Raw genomic sequence first — 24,679 nt, 5'->3', positions numbered from 1 at the left:
CTTGCAGTAGTGACACGATGAGCAAGAGATTTTAATTAACCAGATAACGAAAATAAAATAATTTTTGAATCACTAACAAAATAAAAAGCAGCAAATTTAACAATTTAACAAAATTTAACAATAACAAAACAGTTTGGTTTTAGACATGGAAAAAGATTAACAGATGCAATATTAACTACTATAAAGCAGTATTTATTATTTCAAAGTTTTTCAAGTTCAAAAATAACTTTTGGAAAAGAAAAAAGATTTGTTGACGGCATTTGAAGACCGTAAAAAAGCTTTTGACAGAGGGCCAAGAGAAATAGTATAGTGGGCTTTGAGGAGTTTTGGTGTTAATTCAATGCTTTTTGTTATTGTTTTAGAGGCTTTTTTTAAAGCGTTGATTTATGCTTGAGACAGAAGAATTATTACTAAAATTTTAGTATTACACAGTGGGACAGAGTTTTCCACTACCCAAAAATGATTGTCAACATTACATGCTAAAAAATTGTAAAATGATAAAGACAGGCTTCATTAAGAAGCATTAGGCAGCTCACATTTTATGTAAGAAATGGTAATTTATTATTTTGGAATATTTAAACTTTTAATCTTTCAATATAGTTTATGTGACATCTATTCAGAAAATATTAGGTTGTAAAAAAAAAAGAATTTAACTGCAACTGTGATTATTTTAAAGAATTTTTTTTTAGAAGACTTTGAACTAAATATGATTTTTAAAGTTTTACAATAGTTTTAAAGGAAATAGTAAAACAAAGAATGTAAAGTTTAATTTTGAAGGATTGTAAAATTGTTTTGCAATCTTTATTAAATTAAGAAATTAAATCTTTTCATCGTAGATTAAAATATATGAAAAGAAATAAAAAACTTTTTTAAATTTAAAAAAAGAAGTGTTTTTGTTTAAAAGAACTCTTTTCACAAATGTATTTAAAATTTTTTGTTTCTTATTAATTCAATATTGTGTAAAGTTCTTTTGACGTAATTTATTTATGAACATAGATTTTATTTACGAATATCTTATTGGTAACTAAAATCTCTCTATAAATTGTTTATAATCAATTAAAAATATTAAATTAAATATGTAAAATAAAAATAAAAATAAAAAATAAGTTGTGATAAGGGACCGTCCATAAAGAACGTATGCTTGGAGAGGAAGAGGGTGTTTGTAAATGGCCTATATGAGTTGGGGGGCAGTAGGTCAATTATAAAAGTATGGAGACACTAAATTTAAAAAAATATCATAAAATGTTGGGTTTGTAGGTTAAAAGCATAGGTACTTTTAGGGAGGTAGAGGGTACTCAAAAATGAGGGGATGAGGGAATTGGTGAATTGGGATGAGGAAATGTCTATGGCAAAATGAGGGGATGAGGGAATTGGTGAGAAAAAAGCGTACGTACTTTATGGACAACCTCTAAAGAAACAAAAGATTATGCTAAGAATAAGATTGTTTTAGGTAAGGAAATATAATCTTATTCAAACACCGAACTTAGATTTCATCAGTAATTTTTGTTATATTATTATTATTATTATTATTATATTTTAGTTGGCAATGGAACAAAAAAAAATATTCTTGGCAATTGAATACTGATGGAGCATTACAAGATCTCAGCTTTGCATCACCATTAACATAAGACTGGCTAGATTCAAAACAAAAAAAACACTCAATATTAAAAGTGTTTAATTTGCATTTTTTAATTATTAATTTTCTTACGCTACTACTGTTTAAATTAATTTTACTGAGAAGTATTTTAAATTATATTGCTTAAATTAATAGTTTGTTTTTTTTGACTCTAGCCAGTCTTATGTTAATGATGATGCAAAGCTGAGATCTTGTAATGCTCCATCAGTATTCAATTGCCAAGACTATTTTTTATTGTTCCATTGCCAACCAAAACATAATAATATAATAATAGCAATAATAATAATAATAATAATAATATTAGGAAGAAGAAGAAGAAGAAGAAGAAGAAGAAGAAGAAGAAGAAGAAGAAGAAGAAGAAGAAGAAGAAGAAGAAGAATTAAGTGCTATTGATAAAAAAATGCTCAGATAATTCTGTACAAATATTCATCAAGAAAGCAAAAACCACTTTAAATCAATTTATCAGTGTCAAACAAATTAACAAGTCAGGGAGATTTCACAAAGGACACTCGTCAAATGCTTTATTCGCTCACTATCTTAAGAGAGTTAAAAAATCTCTGGATAAAGAAGCTTAAATAAAAGCAGTTATAACCAAATGTGCAAATCAAAAATAAATATATTACAAACGGAGATGAAAGTAATTTCACTTCAGTATCAATAGCAATGATAATTACTATTCAAGCAACAAAAATCTAATGTTACTTCAGTGTAGTAAATCTAAAAAAACAATTACAAGTTGTATAGCTTGCTATATTTCCTTGTAGAATATTGGTACCATACATTGTCAAAAATATAAAATGCAATCAATCAGAAAATATTGAGATGAGTGTTTGGCTGCAAGGTTTATTTCTTTTATTCAAAAGCATTACTAAGGTACCATTATGATTTAGACTACACTATTAACAACTCCATTGAGCATGCCGATAAACAAAACAACCCTGGCAATTTGTCAGAGGATTGACCCATTGAGGACTTTTGGTCTATACTGAGATGTATATGAGCATGGTTGGAAAAAAAAATTAAAAGTATATGAGCATAGCTGGGAAGCTAAATTATTCTATCAACTTTGTCTAAGAATAGAAAAATGCCTCTCTGAACATAATAAAACAATAGTATTGAAGATGTTAGAAAAAGGATTGATTTTATAAGACATTATAACATTGAAAATAGAAATAAACAGTATTTATTCTGAATTTAACATTTTTTAAAGCTCTTTACTGAATTAAATTTTCTTGAAAAATAAAATTGTAAAACCCAATAGTTACTTTTTTTTCCGTTGAAAAAAGTAACCATACACTGCACGAAGTTGTTTTTAAAAATAGAAAAAAGTATGTGAATATAGAAAAAATGTGTTAAATAATATTATTTCAGTCAATTTGGTCAAAAATAGAGTTTTTATCAATTTGGTCAAAAATAGAGTTTTTAAATATGAAAACAAATGAAATGTTATTGAAAGTTTAACTACTCTCTAATATTTATCAAGATTGTTGACAGATGATTTTTTAAACTACAATCCAAAATACAGAGTTTTCATAATATACCTAAAAAACCTATAACTAAGCTTTAATTTTTCAAAAATATGTTAATATCCCTGTGTAGTATTTATATGTTCAAAATTTTTATAAAACAGAGAGCTTAAAAAAGAGCCTAAAGTTATCAAAAATGATTGTATACTCAATTGTAATTTAAAAGTTTTCAAAATAAGAAATATAATATATTAAAAAAACTTCTCGCATTATACATTAATAAAACTTTACAACATTTATTCTTAAATATATAGTTACTCACTTTTTACTAATCCAAACACTTTTTTTGAGTACAGAATTTCACCATAAATTCTAGTAAAAAAAGTAAAACAAAAAAAAATTATAAAAAAGTAAAAAAAAAATAAAAAAACATATAAATAATAGTCTTTATCAAATATTAATTTCAAAAAAAAATTATTGTCTAAATATTATCAAAGTAATGTTTGAGTAAATGCCTGACATATTTGTCTGCGATGTCTAAGCAGTATGTTTTTGAACTCCATCTAAGGTATGTGCATTAAAACAAAACAGAATGTTTTAATGCATATACCTATGATGGAATTAAAAAAACAAAAAAACATTTTTACTGAAGACGAGATCTATTTCCTATTGCTCTAGTTAAACAATATCTTGTGACAATGTTGAAGCTATCAGAATAAGGAACCCCAAAGCTGGTGCTCTAAAGAAAACTAAGAATGTAAGCACATTTTCTAAATTTGATTTATAAAACACTTATGAATTTTGTATGCTAAAAAGTAATAATAATTTAAAAAAATATTTGTATATTGAAAAACAATTTAATAAATATTTTTATAAGAACTCTGTAAAAAACCAACTGCTTTTATAATAAAAAATAATAAATTTCTTTAGATTAAAAACAAACAAACCAAGACATCAACCACATAAAAAGATCCACTTTTGTTTTCTTTAGAAAAAGTCTATCAAAAAATAAAATTTTACTGTTATAAAATTAAAACATATACAAAAAGAGAAAACAAATGGCATTTAGTATGTGTTACCTGTTTGGATTCTGTCATAGATTGTTTTGGTCCAATACTGTAATTTAATGGAACTGTATAGGTTAAAGTTTGCGTTTTTATGCCATTTTCCTCTGTTAATGGAGTGTATTTCCAGTCTAAAATTATAATTAAAGTTATTTAACTTAATGAGAAATCCCAAACTAAATACTTTTTAGAGACTTTTTAACAAATGTTATAAATCATCTGTAATTTAAATTTGAAACATATAATTACACAACCATCAACTAAAAAGAATTTTTCATAAATCAAACAAATACCTCAGGGTCTTACTTGTCTGACTTAATGTGTAGAGGAAATGTATGTGGTGAGTTTTTTTACAAATATTATTTGAATCAGGAGAAATCGAATTAAATTGATTATTGCACTTTTTAAATATTTTTGATCAACATTTTTACATTCTTAACTTGGAGGAACAAAGGTAAAAAAAAACTATACTAATTTAATAGAAGAAAAAAAACATTGTATAAATAAAACCTTGAAAATTTCTTTGTTCAAAAATTTCTTTCATTGTGTCAGAATCTTGAGAAAACAAATGATCAAAGAGAGCGTCCACGTCAAAATCAAATTCCTGAAAAATATGAGTAAGATTTTGGTAGAAAAAAAATTCTAATAAAAATATACAATTTTTTTTTCCTTATAAAAAAAAAAATACTTCATTTGCAAACTCTTTTCCAACATGAGAATTATGACAAGGACATGGTACATCTAAAAAGTTAATAGATTAAAAATATAAATAAAAAAATGTTTAAATTCTATTTTTACGTTAAAAAAAGATAAAAGCTTTTCTTTACTTAAGTCTTCTATCTTTGCATCTTCATCAGTTTCATCCCCAAAATCAGTTGAAGAAACCTCTCCTTGGTCTAGAATAGGAGACTTTATACTATAAGACGGTAGACTGTTACGATGTTTTTTCTTTTTCTTTTTATTAAAATTTAGAAAGTCATGTGTTTTATTCTTTGCAAAACCATTTTGAACACTTTCCTCTTTGTCTAATAGTTTATCACTATTATTGCTTAATATTGAGTTATTTAAATGAGGCAAAGAAGAATTATGCAATACTGGATGGAATTCTGGTCTTGGCATTTCAACAACACCATTTTTAATGTAGCTATCTGGTATTTTAGAAGTTTTACCATGTTTTAAACCATCCTAAAAAATTTTGTTTATACTTAAAATAGTGTTTAAAATAAAAAAAATAAAAATTATTTTTATGAATTTAAAAATACAAAAATTATTTTCTTTATGTTTAATGTTTTTAGACTTCAATGATTTTAATCAATAGTTAAAAAAAAAATTTAAAATGATTGTATCAAAATTAGTCACCAATACAATGTAAAATTTACTTCAACAATTTGCAAACCTACATATAAAAAAATTCATGCACACTTAAAAATAACAAACTTTTATGTTTAACATAGCACAGCTTTTAAAAATTATTGCTCCCTTTGTTAAACTTCTATTTTTAACTACTTTCGTTTGTTTTTATTGAATTTAACTTTTATTTTAGTTTTTGTGTAAATGTTAACCTCTTTTCTAACCACAAATGTTAACCTCTTTTCTAACCACAAATGTTAACCTCTTTTCTAACAACAAATGTTAACCTCTTTTCTAACCACAAATGTTAACCTCTTTTCTAACCACAAATGTTAACCTCTTTTCTAACCACAAATGTTAACCTCTTTTCTAACCACAAATGTTAACCTCTTTTCTAACCACAAATGTTAACCTCTTTTCTAACCACAAATGTTAACCTCTTTTCTAACCACAAATGTTAACCTCTTTTCTAACCACAAATGTTGTAAAAGAAACAAAAGCAAGCATAAATATCAAAACCTCTAAATCTTCATCAAAAAATCTTTGTACCTTTTAACTTTGCAATGGGGTAAACAATTTTAAAAAAAAACTCAGAAAGCAACATTCAGGGAGTGGAATTTTTAAATAAGAGAATACCACTACCCCCCAGATATATTTAAATATGTGAAATGTAAGTTTTTATTTTTTCATAAAATTTCTAAAAATATCAAAACTTTGATTAAGGGTATTCCTAAAATTATTCTTTTAAACTATAATATTTATAGATAAAAAGTCAAAAATTATTTATATTATAAACAAATTTCTCAATTTATAGTTATTGTAACTTATAATAAATATCAACAATTTACTTCACCATCAACTGCTGTAAACATCATCATTCCTAATATGTTATTGAACCAAAACGAGAGTACATTTTAAAACTTAAATATTAATGCAAATCTACTCAAAAATAGGAAGGTATATCATAGGAACTATGACACACTATATTCAACGTTACTTCCTTGCCAATTCTTGAAATCTTTATCAAATTAAAAACTGTAAAAACTTAGAAAGTAATAATTCTATCATATTTTAAAATAATCTTTTAAACTTAGACTTTGGTAATTACCTTTGTATAATGTGAACGAGATTTTAATGCAACATTGTTTAAACGATCACTTCGCTTATATAATTTATGCCCTTTTCAAATTGTTGTTTAATAATTTAGCGGCTTTGTTTTGTTTGTTTAATTCAGTTTTAACAAGTTTTATTGTTATTGTAACGCGTCAAAAGAATTTTTATTCATTCAATTTAAAATAAATTTAATATTTTTTTTGCATAAAAAAACTTCCAAGATAATATATTACCATGGCAGAAATCAGCAAAAATGGCTTTAAAGATCTGTTTCTTCTTTAAAGATTAAATAAAGAAAGAAATTTTTAAAAGTAAATTTATTATCAAGTTATAATAAAAATGGAAGCAGTTTTTTGGAATAAAATTTTTTTTTTTTGGTATAAACAATATTTAATATCATTTGTAACATTTAAAACTAATACGATTAAAAACTTTTTGAACCGGCAATTTTTAGCGATAAAATCTTAAATGAAATGTAAAGTTATTAGAATAGAAGATTAGTAGCATTAAATGTAAGAAACTATAAAAAAATTAGAAGCATTAAATGTAAGAAACTATAAAAAAAACTATAGAAAATGTAGGAAACTATAAATTTTTTTTTAATCAAAATTTGTTTATTTTTTTTTTCAAACAAAATTTATTCGGAAAAAACTAATCAAAAATTTTGATTAACCGTCGTTTCCCGGAAAGAATTTAACAAAAAATTTAAAGTAAAATTCTTTTAAAAAAAAACAATTTAAAAAACCAAAATAAATTTGCGTAGGGGTGCAGGTATGCTAGATGTCCGGTTTCAAGAATTGCCAGATGTCCGGCTTTAACGTTAGAGAATGCAGTGCCGAAGCTATAAAAATTAAATTTTTTACTGTGTTCTTTAAAGATCCTCCTGTCAACATTAGGTATGAATGGCCTCTAACTCCAGTAGATTTTATTATCACAGTAATAACATTTTTTAAATGCACAGGTGTTTTTTAAAACAATTTGTTAATAGAAAACAAAGAAACATTAAACAATATTAATTATACTTGCTTTACGAAAAAAAAAAAAAAACATTGCCTTTTGTTTTAGCATTGAAGGACAGGTTAATAATAATTTTTATATGAAAACAAAATAAAACGTTTTCCAATGTTGTTTTTTTGTAATAAAAAATACAATAAATTTCAAATAGAAAATAATAATAAATAAAGCGATTATAACGCTTTATCTTTATTTTGAACTAATTTTTTAAACTGTTAACTAATGCTTTATTTCTAAAGAACTTAAAAAAAAAAAAAATTTTTTTTTGCATTTCACATAAACATTTTTGTGAAATTTTTTTTTAGTAATTTAGTTACAAGATAGTTTTAATTTTAGCTATTTAGATACAAGAAGAAACTTGCAAAAAACCTAACGGATCTAACGGTAACCTTTTTTTTTTACATTAAGGTAACACAGACGCGCACGAACCGAGAACTTTCAAAACTTTAACCTCCCCCCCCCCCCTCTCTGAATATCTTGGTTAATATTTGTAAGTTTGCAAAATCAGATCTAATGTTATATTATTAAAAAAAAATTGTGAAACGGTTTTGAATTTTAAACTTATCAATTTATGAAAAAAGTTTGCAAAATCAGATCTAATGTTATATTACTAAAAAAAATTTGTGAAACGGTTTTGAATTGAAAACTTATCAATTTATGAAAAAATAGATTTTAATTAGATAAAAACATTGAAACATTGGTTTGTTCCGACCCCGATTATTTAATAAGATCATAACAAATAAATAGTTTCGGAAAATTATTATTTGATCGTTTTTAATTTGAAAAAAAAAACAACTAAAGCAAATCATTAAAGTATAGAAATGTTTAAAATATAACTTGAATTGTTTTAAGCGGAAAGCAATTAAATTAAACGAATGCATCGATTTTTATTCAAACTAAAGCTTTGCGGTAACTAGCATTCAGTTAACTCTAAGTTACCTGTGATTAATAAAAAACTTTAAAATTTCTTAACCCTCTCCAGACAGAATGAAAATCGATTTGAACTCGAATCAACAAGTTTTGATCAATTGAATGACTTTAAAATAGAAGTACTCGTCAGAATTAGTAAAATGAGTGTTCTAGTTTTTTTACATAAAAAGATAATAGGTTTTGAAAAAATATATTTATATATTTTTTCACCAGAATGCTCCCATATTAAAAAAACTCAGAACTAAAAATATATAACTATAAATTACAGATAGAAAATTCAGTTAATTGCCAGTTTTTTTTACCTGCATAAGGTAAGACACATATTTGTGATCAAGCAAACAAAAATGTTTGTTTAACCATAAAATTAAAAAATTAAAATTTAATTCTAATTTAAAAATTTTTAAAAATACAAAAAAAAGTTCGTTGTCATTCACATAGTTAAAACTAGTCATTGGAGTGACACCTTAATAAACATAATTTAATTTAAAATAATAAAGATGGAAACAGAAATAATAGAGATAGATTAATAATAATAGAGATAATAGATAAAAAAAAAAAAAAAAAAAAAGACAGAAACAACATTATTCAAAAACAAGAACTAACAAAAAAAGAGAGAACGAATAAAATGACACGAGAAAAAATGGATGTATGTGATAACACAACGTATAGTGAGTTAAACTCAGAAGCACGAGAGTAAGAGAAAGCAATAATGTAAACAAACATAAATTAGCAAAATAAATGCAAACATGCATAAACAGATAAAAAAATATAAACTCGACACTTATTAAACAACAGAGAAAACAACGTATATTTAAAAAAAAAACACAAATAACAAACATAATGCGAACAAAACGGCAAGTTTTGTTCGCAATTAATCGACAAAGTTAATTGACAAAGAAAAATGCAAAAAAATAATTTATTTATAAACAAATATGCACGATAATGTAAACTATGTACTAAATTATTAAAAATTAAAAAACAGGTCTTTTCTTTTCATAACATTAATTTTTGCTGGTAGAAAAATCTGTAGTTCTTTTTTATTATTTTCTACTTTCGAACATTTTTTTCTTTTAATTTTGCTTTTATTTGTTTCGTTTTTTTTAAATTTGTTTACATTCTTTAATTTTGTCTTTAATTTTTCTTTCTTTAAACTTATATATTTTAAATGGTTTTTTTTTCATCGTTAAATAAACACCTCCAACATTTGCGATGTCATTGACGAGGCAAATCCGAATTCAAAAAAATATCCAAGTTTCAGTATAGAGAATCGTAATTCAACAGCTAAAATTTCATTTTCATAATAATTTAATCAATACCCGGGTCTTCTATCCACCACTGTTAAGCAAATTATCTAGAATCTCGATCATTTCTAAAAAGTAACTATTTTTGCAAGCCATTTTTATAATTCAAATTTTATTTTGATTTGTAAACAGTTTAAAAACTGAACTTACATGCGGTTTGAAGTCCCACAAAATTTACAGCTAATGAGATCTATTAACTTTACACTTTAAACTGAATAAAAAAGATAGTAAATTAAGAAAATACTAATGAACCGCCAGGCGTATCATTCGTCATATAGAAACGGTTTTCATGACACGCGGGACGCAGCCATCGCAAAAGTTAAAGCAGTTTTGCGATATTTTTAAGCGGTTTTTTATAGTTATTTATGTTTTGTTTGATTTTGTTACTTTTTAAAACTGTTAATTTTTAAACTGCTAAAGGTTTATTAAGCTGCTATCCTCTAATACAGTTTTTTTATTTTCCTAATTTTTCTCAAATCTAAATGCAATTTACCAGCAACAAAACATTTTCTACAGCAAATACTAAAATTTCTTTTACAAAAAATACATATACTTTTTTTATTGCAAAAAACCGTGACTGCGAAGTTAACAAATAAAAAAAATGACTTCATAAATTTTATATTTTTTCAGTAGAAATGTTTACGCCTGGGAAACTTATTTCAAACGCTTTCTAATAAAATCTAACACTTATTATTTAAGCAATTAAACTTTATGCCACATACCTGGTTTGACTCACATAAAAAATTATAATACATACATCAAGCAATTCTTTAAGATGGTTTGATTTGGCATCAGTAGAAATATCGACATCATTCTCAACAAAACCTGCTTCTCCATCCAATAAATCAGTAGAACTCATTTGTTTTTGTTGATACTTTCGACATAAAAATTTAAGCTGTGAAGTCCCTAAAGGCTTTAATTTAAAATGTAGTTTGCAATTATTTCTGCTTAACATTAAAAAAAAAGAAAAGTCTTTTAACTACCTGTCCCAATAAAGCATTCTGCCAAATACGAAAAAGTGCTGTGTAAGCCTTTTCTCGCGAAACGAAAGTGGTGAAGAAATACTAAATACAAGTAAAATTAAAATAACATAATCTCGTTGCGTTGTAATGACATCGCTTTAGGTTTATAGAACATTCGCAATTTGACTATTTAACATAGGTAATATATAAATTGAAATTACATCTAAAAATCTAAAAATTATACATCGGAGAACAGGACACCTTAACAATGACAGTGATAAAAATAATTATTAAATAGTCGATAGAAACTTTTTCTGCTAGACAGATATAAATATAGTGAATTTTTTTAAAAAAGAAAATTTAAAAAAAAAAAAAAGCAAAGAAATTGAAGTTCTTTAGTTAAACTAAATGCAAAAATAGCTGATAATACTCAAACAGATTTTTTAGTAAATAATTTAAAGATTGTGACGTTGGTGAATAGTTATGAATGCTTACGTACCAATGTTTAAGCATGTTTTAAAAAGTGATTGAGAAACCATAAACTAAATTTATTGAAGAAGCGTTTTCTGGAACTTTTATTTCTAAAAAAAAGCACCTAGAAATTTCAACAACTAATTTATACTTTTCTTTATTTATCTATTTCTTTACACTTTAAAATTAATTTAGTAACAATTAGTTTTAAAGTTTATAGAAATCATGGAGTTAAAGTTTGCGGATGGTCACTGAAAAAAACTAAAAAAAGAAGAACATTTTGTTCCATGATTAATCTTTTATCTAGCGACACCTACGATTTTCAACAAAACAATTTTGACAACCGTAAGATTATGAAAAATTCAATTGATGCATAATATAATTACGAAGCATTATGGTTCAATTTGTCATAAAGCAAAACTAAATGAAAAAAAATCTAAATTAAATGTTTTTTAAAAGGGCGGATTCATTCAAAATTTCATAAACAAATCGGCCCTTTTGAGAAATACTTATTTAATTATAGTTAATAAAATTCATCTACAAACAACTTCAAATTGTATTTAACAAATGTTTGGTTGTCACTTGTAAATTTCACTGATTTATTAGTAGTAATCAAAAATTAGACGAAATATATAAAAGATTCTAAATTAGAAAAAATAATTGGGCTAATGTTTCCCTATATGTTTATTTGCGTTTTTATCACCATTATTGTGGTTTTAAAAAAATCTAAAAAAAAATTATATACCATAAAATCGCCTAAGTTCGGTCACCTTTATATCGTAGGCATGAATGAACGTTTTTTAATTTTTTTTCTGAATTATGGATACAACTATATCATTAATTTATATTGTAAAAATTAAGTAATAAAAATAAAAACTAGCATTCGATATTTTGTGTTTCAAATGAGACATTTTTTGTTTCAAATGAGACATTTTGACCGAACACCATATCATAAGTTCGGTCTCCAATCAAAACATCGCGATACTTTAAATTTAACATCCGAATGACACATCGCAATAACATACCGCCATAGCATCGCAATAACATACCGCCATAGGTTGTCCATATAAAGTACGTACGCTTTTTTTCGTCTAACTCCCCCCCCCCCCCGAATTTTGCAATACGCTTTTTTGAGTACCCTCCATCTCCCTAAAAGTACCTACGCTTTTAACCTTTTTATCAAACGTTTTATGATATTTTTTTAATTCAAGGTCTCCTTTCTTTTATAATTGACCAACTACCCTCCCATCTGATATACACCATTTGCAGACCCCCTCTTCCCCTTTTAGTTTTAAGAATACGCACAATTTTGCACAATAGAATACGCACAATAGAAGTTTTAAGAATACGCACAATTTTGAATTTTTTATATGCAGACGAACTATTTCAGCGCGACGGAATTAAATATATTTTTTTGTAATTCTCATAAACTAGTCACATTTTTCACAATCAACGTTCCCACTATTTGTTGTTTTTATCGTGACACCCTGCGCGTATTTTATTAGTGACCGAAGTTATAAAAAAAGTACTTAATATTTAAAAATCAAAAAAAAAATTAATATTGGTAATTTGGTGACTCATAATAATATTAGCACTAACTTTATTCATTTTATTCGATACTTTGCTTATTTTTACATTTAAACAGTTTGCATAACTTCAAAATTCTTGTTTTACAAACAAATTATTTCAGTAGATTTTAAATAAACATAATTTTTTCATGATTCCTATGCACAAAGTATTATCAGATAATAAAAAAAGTTAAAAATTAAAAATAAAAATTGAAAATTAAAAAGGTTGAAAATTAAAGATAAATAAAAATTATTAAAATACGCACGCATTTTTGTTATTTATGGAGGTTTGACCTTTTAATTCATATACTCCTAAATGTTGAATTGATTTTTTCCTATAAGAATGTATTAATCAAGCAATAATCTAAAAAATAAAAATATTATGTAGTGTTAAAAGCTACCTTTTAAAGCTACCCCAAATGTTCAAAAGCTACCTTTTAAAGCTACCCAAAATGTTTAATCTCACTGTTTCTCTAGAAAATTTTGAAAAATAAAAGTTTTTATTTCATAGTGCAGGTCAAGAGTGAAACTTCGACAAAACTTTTTTTTTTATTGCTTATAAATGATTTTCTGATTGGCATTACTTTTCTAAAATTTTAAACCTGTTTATGAGATTGAGAAACTTGCTCAGAATATATAAAAACATTTATTTTTAAGACTTAAAACTTATTTTTTAGATTTTATTAAAATTAAAATAAGGAATCGTTATGAGTAACACTGCTTTCAAATGAAAATGTTTTGAAAAAAAAAAACTCATTAAAGCCTGAGATCAAAAAACTTTTATATTTTACTCTCATATTCCAAAAAAATTATTTTTCCATTATTAAAAAAAATAAATTGTATTCGTAAACCATAACTTCAAGATTTTGAATTTTATTTGAAATTTTTGAGCATTCAAAAGATATAACTAGGTTGTAAGGAAATTTTCTCCCATTCCCCTCGTCTTGTTTGTTTAGAGGAAGGAAGTTAAATTTTGTAAGAACAATTCAAAGGTGCTGAACTAAAGCTTTAATTCCTTGATATCAATCGATAACATGATTAACAGGATTTTTATTAAGCAACTTTAGTAGGTAACAGACTATCATTTAGTAGGTAATAGACTATCATTTAGTAGGTAATAGACTATCATTTAGTCGGTAATAGACTATCATTTAGTCGGTAATAGACTATCATTTAGTAGGTAATAAACTATCATTAAATTATTTAATAAAACCTAGTACCTCGTTTGTAAAAAGTCACACTACTGTATGAAATAAAATATTTTATGAGATACAATGAGTTAAAAGTACTTACTTTGTCACTACCAGTATAAATTTGTATTGCATTCGGAATTAGTTTAGCAGTTTTTTCTTTTGTTATAGATGTTACATCACTCCATCGCACAGTCACCTGGTACAAAAGAAAAAAGTTTATTTATCTATGCAAATTTTTAGAGTATTTAAACTTTTATTGTTCCAACTTAATTTAAAATTAAAAAAATTAGTTATTTTTATCAGTTTCTGCTTGTTGACAACAAGTAATGATTAAAAAATCGGGAAAACAAGGGGGGTGTATTGGAGAAAGTTAAACTTTTACATTTTTTATGCATTAAATAATTTACTTGATCTGTAAAATACTTAATTGATTTGCTTAAATGATTTTAAATAAATCTTGTAATATACTTGTATAAATGCTCAAAACAAAAAAAATAGTGAAAATTATAATCAAATTACCAAAGCAACAACTTTGACTACAAATAAACTCTGAGTTAAAAATTTGATTTAAATAAAAAAATAAAAAAAATTAATAGTAGGTAATAAATTAATTACTTCAAACATTTTTTTTTAATATAGAACATTAAATAATAGATAAAGCAATAATAGAAAAAGCAATAAGCCCAAATGAGTCCCTAATTATATATATATTTATATATATATATATATATATATATATATATATATATATATATATATATATATATATATATATATATATATATATATATATATATATATATATATATATATATATAATGATATTACAACATATTTTTTCACATGACATGACAAAAAATGTCACAATGTCAAAATAGTTGAAATGAGTCATAAAATAAGTCATATGTATTATAACAAGGTTTTCATAGAACAAGTCATATGTATTATAACAAGGTTTTCATAGAACAAGTCATGCATTATGACAAGGTTTTCTATTCTTAAGTAAAATCATTTTACAAAAGGTCAAAAGGTGAAAAAATTTGTAAATTAATTTTAAATTAGACAGCACCATAACCATAGCAAACATTTTCTTGATAAAAGAATTGCACTATAGCAGTAAATATATTCAATATTGGATGCAACACATAACTTTGAAATAATGCATAAAGTATTCTGAGGTTGATAAAGATTCTTGTACGAGAAACGTTTTATTCTAGAAAACTATGCACCTATGTCTTTTGCTTGTTTAGATTTGGAGATTGATTTTTAGATTTGAATTTTTTTACATTTAATATGAAGAAAATTTAACATTAATTACTCAGTACATAGAGGAAGACAAAATCAATTAAGATGGTTAAAGATAATGAAAAGGTAAAAATAAACAAACTAATAACACAAACTTTTATTTAAAATTTCCTTTTTTAAGTTAAAAGAAGTTCTGATTGTGGTTATAACAAAGTTACTCGATAATGATGTGACTAAAGAGTCATAGGGTCTATCTATTTAAACAAAGAGCTTTATTGCAATTAAAAACTCCAAAAATCTGTGAAATTGAGAATTTTCACATAATTAGGTATTAAGAAATAAGAGACTCCAAGTATCTAAATATCTTTTTTCTCCAGATCTTGAGTACATAAAACTTGCGACTCTGAACCCGGGAACTCTATTTTGGGATTTCTCATGACTAAGAGAGTGAAAGCATATACAATATAATTATTATAATTATTAGTTTAATATAATTATTACAATATAATTATTAGTTTCAACACTTTAAAAATTATTACCAATGTTTCCCATCCAATTATGTTTGCATGAAAACACAACCAAGTTCGTGACAGATAAAGACGTCCATGTATGAGAATATCTCGATAAAATGCACAAGAATAATCTAAAAAAATGTAGAGTATAATTAGATGCTCAGTAGAGTACTAATATATTGTGCTATTCCTAAATTCTATAATCTTAACCATCTCAACCTTAAAATGTGTTGACAGTCAATGGTGGTGGTAAAGTGTTGCTTTGTAGTTAAGTAATTTCGTTAATTTTAACCAATAGAAAAACTTTCATTCAATTTTCATTCTCATTTTATGACAATAAGTAATAAATTTATGCTAATGGAAGATATTTTAGCAGATTTAATTTTTTAAATTTGGGATTCAAATAGCAATATTAAATGTTTTGAAAATCAGTAAGTAAATATTATGTATATTCACAAGACGTGCATTTTTTAAATACTTTAAAAATAACTTTTTATCACATAAAATATATTTTTAATATTGGAAATTAAATATTAACATTAAAGGAAGATTTTTTCATAATCTAAAATTAAAATTGATGCGAATGATTAAAATTTTTGTCTGTAAAAATTTGGAAGTAAAATGGATTTGGGGGAATTAATAAAAAAACAAATGATAAATTTTTTGATTAAAACAAGCTGGAACTTTTTTTAAAAAAATCATAAAAAGAGGTTATAAAAAGTCACAAGACTTCATCAAATTATTGATAGCTACAAGATAAAAAAACTCCATTACTTCATCAATCATTACTTTATCAATTATTGATAGTCACAAGATAGTCAAACTATTGATGGTTACAAGATAAAAAACTCCATTACTTCATCAATCATTATTTCATCAATTATTGATAGTCAAAAGATAAAAAAAAACTCCATTACTTCATCAAATTATTGATAAAGTAAGGGAATTAAGATAAATTTCTTAAATATTCAAAAATAGCAATTTAGTAAATAAAAGCTTTTCTAAACATTAACATAATTGTAGAATTAAATTAAAAAAAAAAAAACTTGTAAAGAAATATTCACAAACATAAATATGACTCAATAAAGTTGAAAAGAAATATTCAAAAAAAACTTGTAAAGAAATATTCATAAACATATTGTACACCCAGATCAAGGGTGCCACAAGTCAAAAATTATGGATATTGAGTTATGAATGTCATTTGATAGTATGTTATGTGTTGTACATGGTGACAAATACTAGGTGACAAGTCTAAAACAAATGTTTACAAAATGACAGATACAAATGGCACTCTTAGTTGAAAAAAATATTAAAAACTTAAAACTTCAACCCTGATTATCTCATTTTGACAATTTTTGACTTGTGGCACTCTTGATCTGGGTGTACGATATATTTATCATTCTATCAATTGATAACAATTACTACATATTTATTTATATACTTTAATCTAATGGGGCACACAAAACCATTATGTTCACCAGCAAGAGGAGGACATAGAGTTATTTTGTAAGAGAACTAATAGAAAAGCTATTGCAAATATACAATTTCATTATAACAAAATTGCAAACAAACAGAACTGTATACCACATGAAGTAGTCAACTCAAAATCTGTAAATGAGTTTAAGGCAAAACTAGACAAACATACTACAGTTAGCCATCTAACCAAAATAAAACAGTTAGCCATAATACTAATGATTTTTATAAACTAGCAGTCATTTATAACTACTATTTTATTAATTGATAACTTTTGTTCCATCAATCTAGAAACTAACTATTTTCTAGTCTAGAAAAATCCTTTCATCTATTGATAACTATTATCCATCTATTATCTAACTCTTCACTTTATCTATTAGTAACTCTTATTTTATCTATTAGTAACTCTCCTTCTGTCTGTAAATATCTATCCTGACATCCATTAATAACTTTCCATCAATTAATTAATATTCTTCTATTGATTGATAACAACCATATCCTCTATTGATGACAACCATATCCTCTATTTATAACTAATAAACAATATGTCTTTTTATAACAAGGATAATAAATTATACAAACTTTTCAAACTTAGATTTAATTCTAGGAACGTATAAGAGGTATTTAAAAAAAACAAAAATACTCTAAACTTTACAAACTTCCTAAAAGTTGAAATGATTCTATATTTATTACTAACCACTAACAAGGCCTTCTTCTGCAGACATGTCTTTGAGTATCTTCTGAAACAAAGCAGCCTTTGATTTTTGATCCCCAGATATAATCTTAAATTCAAAATGAAAATTTATCAACAAAATAAAAAAATAAAATAAAAAGTTGTTAAATTAAGCAAATTTTATAAACAAACATTTATACCTAAAAAGGTATTTACAACATAATTCTAAATCACAGAAAAAAAAATACATAATTGCACAAAAATGTCAAAATTTTTTTGTAGCTTCAAAAGGATTTTTTTTGTATTTAAAAGCATTTTTAATTTCTTTTATTTAAAAATTTATTTATATGTTCAAAAGTGTTTTTTGAGAAATACTTAAATACTTCTCAAATAGATTATCAAAACTTATGATCACATTGCTCTTTGAGTTTTAACAATTTTACAAAAAATGTTAGAAGGTGGCCAAACTTGTTGTTCAACTAAGAAAAATCTCTATGAAGTAGAAATATAAAAGACAAAGTGAAAAGATTTTTTAAAATCAAAAATTCTTGAAATTAAAAAAAAAAAAATTTTCTTTAATTTTTTAATCTAACTGATTTTTTTTAAACCAAACAGAAACTTATAAATTTTTAACTTTAAAAGTTACACATACTTCTAAAGCACAGCCAACTGCTTTTCTATGCAAAATATAGAGAATGACTGTTGTTTTGTAAAGTGATCACTTTATCTTAAAAAAAAAAGTCATTATTTGAGTAAGCCAATATGCTTTTGTTTGTTTTTCTTTTTCTTTTTTTTTCTTGATAAGTTGCTGTTTATTATTTATTTATATTTTATTCATTATTTTTCTTCTGAAAACATTTTTCGAATCTTTTAGAAACTCATTAATGTTTCATTTGCATCTTATATATCAGCCATATTCTTAGCAACACATTTATCATGTAATAAAAATCATCTTAAAAAGCATCTTATATATCAGCCATATTCTTAGCAACACATTTATCATGTAATAAAAATCCATTTCTACAAGTTGCCATTCACATTGCAATAGATTGTAAATGGCAACTTTTATAACAGTAGGAATGTATTTTAGATATTTCACATTTACTGTGTGTAAACTTATTTTAATTTTCATTTGACATGATTTCCAAAGAAAGGATGGACAATGAAATTATCAATGTTTTGACCAATAATAATATTAAAATTACCAATGTTAAAACTACATCTTTTATGTAAAAATATCAATTTGTGCTGAATGAACTTTTTTAAAGCAAAGTTAACTTAATCTTAAAAATAAATTTTATGATATCCACATTGAAAAGTAAACAAAAAAAATCCATAGATATGAACATGTCTATCATGTTATATGGCTACATACCTGAGAAATTCTTTTTTTTTTTTTGTATTTTTTCACTTTTGACTCAGGTAATCCATTTTGAAAAGAGCTAAAAATAAATTATGACACTTATAACTTTTTTTTTAAATCTATTTTAGATTATTACTTTTAACAATTAAATAGTATCCAAAGTAACAACATCTTGTTTTCACTAATAACCATATGAATCACAATCATTTATCAAATAATATAATTAAGCAGTTAAAACAACCCGTTAAAAGTGAAAATATTTTCTATAAATGATTTAAAGTAAGAATTATTTCATTTTTGTTTTCTAATAAAAATTAGATATTATATTTAAAATACATATTGTTAATGAAATTTAAAAGAATTAATTTATAAAAAATGTGCACAGTAAAAATACTCCCAAAATAAAATGCAAATCTATTGAAATAAAACAGTTGATTATAAGCATTTATTATCTATATTTATGAATCTATTGTTTGGTTCAAAACAATAGACTTCAGGTTGATCTATTAAATTGATTAATTACCTATAGTTAATCAATTATAATCTATCTATCAATTAAAAACATATTAAAATTAAATTAAACAACCTAATACTACAATTATGGTAAGTACTTAAAATACCAATATACAAAATGCAAATAATATTGTATATTATTTGCATTTTGCAATATTGTAGACTGATTTATTCATGTGATCTATTTAATGATGTATATAAAACACATCAACCATTACATAATAAATACATTATGCCCAAATCATATAAAAATTAGATTCAAAATATATAAAACCATATAAAAAAACAAAATCATTATAAATAAGACAAAAACATAATGCTAAAACATACATCCTTTTCTAAAAAAATATTATATATATATATGTATATCTTTTTCTAAAAAAAACCATATTGATTTAAGTCAGCAAAATGTATATCTATATAAACTACTATATACATAAATATATATACACACATATACATACATATACACTAGGGTTATATACAAGGTTTCTTCAACTCCATGCTCCTGTACAGTAGTTGATGAACTTTTACCTAAAAAGCACAAAATGAACTATTATTTGCATATCTTTTGAAAAAAGTTCACCCGACCATTGAAAAATCGATTTTGACATAAGTAATACTATGTATTCAAATGTATTTAGAATGTCATAGTTGTGTAATACAATAAATTTTCAATCCAACAATGACTCAGACCGTTGACTTTGCTCTTGCTTGTTGCATAGAAGGAATAGAAGGTGCAATTTGTCTTTATCTTTGCAGGACGAATACATTTCCTTCATTACTTTGATTGCGCACTCTGCGCATTGACTACTTCTGGGGATCTATGTGTGAATGGTTCTCGCTTCCAGTGATTTTTCAAAGAGCCTAAAGCCTTTTTGTATGGATTCAGTACTCCAGCCAAGTTATAAAGCCATTTCCGTTGTACAGTTGGTCTGTAAACCAACGGTCTGCCCAAGCCATACAATATAAATCAACATACTCTCTTTTCAGAACTGTCCTTGTTGAAGGAATTAAAATAAAGGCCAGGATCACTAGTATAGCTCTGGAATTCCACCTCGCATTGCTGATGTTGGGTAATTTCTGAAACCTAGATCAATGGAAAATGACTCTTTTCATCAAAAAAAAAACCGGAACACTCTAGTGAGATGAAATAAAAATTTCTATATATCTCCAGCCTGATGTTTCGAGAATTACTTCTATTCTGTTATCAAACTATGTTTTCAGTTGTTCATACTCCAACAGTTGAGATACAAATGGATATTCCATGTTTAGCTATTGTGTTTTACTTCCAAGTTCTTCATCCATCACCAAACGGAGGATTCTATCTAATACATGGTGTTGACAACTGATAAATTGAGGTTTGTTGATGCATTTCTCTGTGAACATTTGTTGCAATATTACAACACCATTCTTTTTTCCAGTGTTAACGCTGGTGTCATCTACAACAACCATCTGTATTGAATTCCATAGGTAAAATTCATCAATAACTTTAGAAATTCCTTGAGCAATAGTTTTTCCCTGCCATCTACCAAGCCCAGGACATCTAATTTGATTTCTCCTTCATTTTTAAGGACAACAACTTGATAATCGATTCTGTTGATGTGCTTGCCATCAAAGTGTAAGAACCAACTTTCCATACGCAACTTTTCAATCATTTCTTTTTTTCAGTTTGATTGCCTCTTTGATTGTTGACTTGTAAATAGCTGATTGACATATATTTGGGATGTCAATGCCTTCACAAGCCAATTGCTTGCATATGTTAGCAGCTTTGTTTGTTTGTTGATACTCTTGTGCAGGTCACTAAGTTGACTGCAATTTTGCTTTTATGATATTTTCTGCTTGGTATAGTTGGTCTAGTGATCTTCTTCTTTATCGTTTTCATATTCATTGTCGTCAGCCTCAGTCAGAATCACTAACCAGGATAGTAAGATGACGAGTTGAATGACCTATTAGAAAGTTTTTTTCTTTTAGAGAGATGGATTGTTTCTTTACTTTCCACTTGGAGATGGTACAATTGCTTGTCCTCGGATAACCTTGTTCCATCCACTTTAATAATGTCAAAAATTTCATCAAGGGGTTCATAGCTTCCCCGCTTGACACATTCATCATAACATTTCAGTATTTTATCAAGCTTTGCTCGTATAACTTGATCAGATACATGAGGAAATTTCAGTTTATTCTTCCACAATTTGGTGACTTTTTTGGAAATTTCCACTATTCACTCTTTCCTTCTTTTGATTTTTGGTCCAAGGAAATGGTAGTGTCCGATAATTTGCTTTTGGAGAGGCATTCTGCACTTTTCTTCCAGTGAATATTCTTCCAAAGGAACCATTCTTCTTCTTTTATGAGAGTCTTCAAATTTTACCAGATTACTAGTCTAGACACCCTTGTTCTTCTGAATGCTACTATCGCTAGGCTTATACATTGCTATGTGTTGCTTCTGTAATAACTATAGAATTTGATAAGCAGCTATATATATACAGTCTAAATTGTTCTAGAATATTCTTAATTGTTTTAAAATGTTCTAAATTGTTCCAGAATGTTCTAAAGTCATCTAAAATATTCTGGAATTTTCCAAAATGTTCTAAAGTTCTAAACACTTCTAATCTATACAAGTTTTTAAATGATTTTCAGCAAAGCCACATGGTTTATATATAGAAGATTTTATGTATGGTGGAAATAAGTTTACTATTTTCTCATTACTATGTTTTTCTATCTCTGTTTAAGGCATGGGTATTTACTATCTAAATTCTGTGAATCCTCCATTATTCCATTAGTGAAGTGCCAAGTGGCCAACCTAACAGATAAATTACAGGGTTTGGAGTATCTCTTGATTATGAGTTTCTGTTTTGCAACCTATTAGATCAACGAATATCTAGATTTTCAAATATGCATATTAGATCTAGTAAAGGTTGGATTTTTTAAATATTCTTGCTTATGCTGATGACATTATAGACAGATGAATTTATAGCTTCACCTTGGTTCTCTCTTCAGAAATTATTGAACCCCATTAATGACAGTTTGTATGGTTTTTAACCCAAAACAAAAATCAAAAATTATGTTGCCTTCTTTTCCAAAATTGAACATAACAAGTTGCATCATCGAATTTGATGACAATTTTAAATACCTTAAAAATTTGAAAAATTTATATGCTCAAATGAATATGTTGATATGACGTTTTTACAGATGTTTGAGCTTATTTAATGTAAAGCTATTCCTATAAAATTGCATATGCTTATACAATGCTTCCCTATGTAACAGTTTTAACATTAGATACTGCTATGACAAATGCATAAAAATGTTTTTTGGATATGAAAACTATTGTAGTCTGGGTTGTTTTTATTAACTTTTGATACTATTAACTATTAACTTTTGATACTATTATGTCTAGTAGGATCAGTTCAAAGAATCATTTTGTTGCGTGTGGCAAAATCAGTTTGTTGCATATGGTAAAAGAAACAACTGATTCTATTAACAGAATATTAAAACTATCTGAATAATAAGTTGATATAAACTGCTCTTTTTTTACTTTTAAGAGAACTGTTTTTACTTTTAGGTTATTTAATTTATTTATACCTTGTGCCAATTTATATGTACATGTTATAAAAACAAAATCATTTTTAAAAGATAACAAAAAAAAATTTGATTTTTTAAAAATAATAAATGATTTACTATACAAATAAAATCAATAAAAATCTTATAAACAGTAATTTTACAATAAAAAACCTACAAGTATATGATGAAGTATAAAGGCTCTCATTTGCTTTTATAATCCTGTTATATCAAAAAGTTTAATGATATGTATTTTAATATTTGGGACAGACATCTTTAATATATCGTAAGCAGATCAAAGTATATTTTATAGCTAAACTCATAACATCTATAAAACATACACATAACTCAAACAGCTCATTATATGAAGAGAACATAATTTTTAACTGAACAACTTGGCAAAATGCACAATACTGCATTTAAAGCTGTTTAACTATTACTACAAATAATAAATAATTTATCATTGTGTTTAATGTAAAATATTGATAAAAAATTCATATTTTATAATAAATGAAGTAAAGATTTAATTTATTAATTTAAAATACATTAAAAAAAATATATACATATAAAAAAAAAAGATTACTAAAATTAATTTCAAGCATTAAACTTTAAAAAAATTACCCTGCAATACCATTATCAAACTGATTTAAATTGGATGCTGGGAATTTGTTATCTTCCAATAGCAAATCTGCTTCTACTTGTTTGCTAGTTGTAACATACGCATTTGAAGCATTTGATAATTTCCTTTTGACTTTATTTTCTATGCTACTAGAGTATTCTGAATCAAATGATTTACTACTTGAATTTGAAACTGATCTTTTGTTGGAAGAATTTATTGGGTCTAAAAATTCACTGGTTGCTTCAACCATCTCAAAAATTACATCTTATAATACTTTAAATTATTTTCATTTGTATTAGTATTCCTGCTAAAATTAAAAAACAAAAATCAAAACATAATAAAATTAAAAACATAATATCAATGCATGAAAATAAGATATATATTACATGTAATATTCCTCAGTTCTCCTCTAATTCCTCCGACCTATGCAAATGTGAAATTAAGAACCCTAAAACAATTCCAATGCTGCTGCTGATGATGACGATGATGTTGATGATGATGATGATGATGATGATGATGATGATGATGATGATGATGATGATGATGATGATGATGATGATGATGATGATGATGATGATGATGATGATGATGATGATGATGATGATGATGATGATGATGATGATGATGATGATGATGATGATGATGATGATGATATTAA

At 25.5% G+C, this 24,679-nt stretch overlaps 1 protein-coding gene across 2 annotated transcripts in view; it reads right to left on the bottom strand.

The window, feature by feature from the left end:
* The window catches only part of LOC100212544 (protein Aster-B), a 37,564-nt gene extending 13,237 nt beyond the window's left edge, over positions 1 to 24,327 (bottom strand). Inside the window, exons 1-14 of one of the 2 annotated variants that reach the window (XM_065788052.1) lie at positions 24,024 to 24,327; positions 19,347 to 19,413; positions 17,996 to 18,080; positions 15,853 to 15,956; positions 14,169 to 14,264; positions 10,858 to 10,938; positions 10,632 to 10,787; positions 4,994 to 5,351; positions 4,855 to 4,907; positions 4,677 to 4,770; positions 4,182 to 4,297; positions 4,050 to 4,100; positions 3,750 to 3,841; positions 3,425 to 3,474 (exon numbers count right to left, since the gene is read on the bottom strand). In XM_065788052.1, coding sequence (XP_065644124.1) covers positions 3,425 to 3,474; positions 3,750 to 3,841; positions 4,050 to 4,100; positions 4,182 to 4,297; positions 4,677 to 4,770; positions 4,855 to 4,907; positions 4,994 to 5,351; positions 10,632 to 10,787; positions 10,858 to 10,938; positions 14,169 to 14,264; positions 15,853 to 15,956; positions 17,996 to 18,080; positions 19,347 to 19,413; positions 24,024 to 24,271 — 1,651 coding nt within the window. In that variant the 5' untranslated portion in view covers positions 24,272 to 24,327. Of the gene's footprint in view, positions 1 to 3,424; positions 3,475 to 3,749; positions 3,842 to 4,049; positions 4,101 to 4,181; positions 4,298 to 4,676; positions 4,771 to 4,854; positions 4,908 to 4,993; positions 5,352 to 10,631; positions 10,788 to 10,857; positions 10,939 to 14,168; positions 14,265 to 15,852; positions 15,957 to 17,995; positions 18,081 to 19,346; positions 19,414 to 23,580; positions 23,795 to 24,023 lie in introns of those variants that run through there. The other variant, XM_065788053.1, reaches the window with a different exon arrangement.
* Between the last annotated feature and the right edge of the window lie 352 nt (positions 24,328 to 24,679).

The sequence above is a fragment of the Hydra vulgaris genome, chromosome 01 (assembly GCF_038396675.1).
Source record: "Hydra vulgaris chromosome 01, alternate assembly HydraT2T_AEP".
In the NCBI taxonomy this organism is placed as follows: domain Eukaryota; kingdom Metazoa; phylum Cnidaria; class Hydrozoa; order Anthoathecata; family Hydridae; genus Hydra; species Hydra vulgaris.
This window is presented reverse-complemented; position numbering and strand designations above follow the sequence as displayed.